Raw genomic sequence first — 554 nt, forward strand, 5'->3', positions numbered from 1 at the left:
TGTCTCCAAACTCTTGCTTTGACTCTTTCCTTGTGTCTTCTCCAGGCTGGACAATAACCAGTTTAAGGACAACGTGATGGAGCTGCTGGGCAGCGTGCTGAGCGTGAAGGACTGCCAGATCCAGAAGCTCAGGTAGGAGCTGGCCCGGGGCAGACAGGTTGTTGCTGGGGATGCAGAGCGGAGCTGGGGGCACCTCAGACCAGGGTGCGTGTCCTCCAGGGGCATCTCTACCCCACCAGGGTACCTGGTGACAAGGACAGCCCCACACAATCTCCTGCACGCAGGCATGGTGACCTTAGCCCCGTGTCCTCGCGGTGGCTGGGCAGGCTGTCTCGCCCCGGCCTCCGGGGCAGACAGGTTGTTGCTGGGGATGCAGAGCGGAGCTGGGGGCACCTCAGACCAGGGTGCGTGTCCTCCAGGGGCATCTCTACCCCACCAGGGTACCTGGTGACAAGGACAGCCCCACACAATCTCCTGCACGCAGGCATGGTGACCTTAGCCCCGTGTCCTCGCGGTGGCTGGGCAGGCTGTCTCGCCCCGGCCTCCCGGGGCTC

The 554-nt window shown here is 63.7% G+C and overlaps 1 protein-coding gene across 1 annotated transcript in view; it reads left to right on the forward strand.

Moving 5' to 3' along the window:
• Positions 1 to 554, forward strand: part of NLRC3 (NLR family, CARD domain containing 3) — a gene marked incomplete at its 5' end in the record, with an annotated part of 10,510 nt that overhangs the window by 3,493 nt on the left and 6,463 nt on the right. The window contains one exon of the mRNA XM_010134707.1: positions 46 to 132. Coding sequence (XP_010133009.1) covers positions 46 to 132 — 87 coding nt within the window. The remainder of the gene's footprint in view (positions 1 to 45; positions 133 to 554) is intronic.

The sequence above is a fragment of the Buceros rhinoceros genome, unplaced genomic scaffold (genome assembly GCF_000710305.1).
Source record: "Buceros rhinoceros silvestris isolate BGI_N320 unplaced genomic scaffold, ASM71030v1 scaffold21734, whole genome shotgun sequence".
Taxonomy (NCBI): Eukaryota; Metazoa; Chordata; class Aves; order Bucerotiformes; family Bucerotidae; genus Buceros; species Buceros rhinoceros.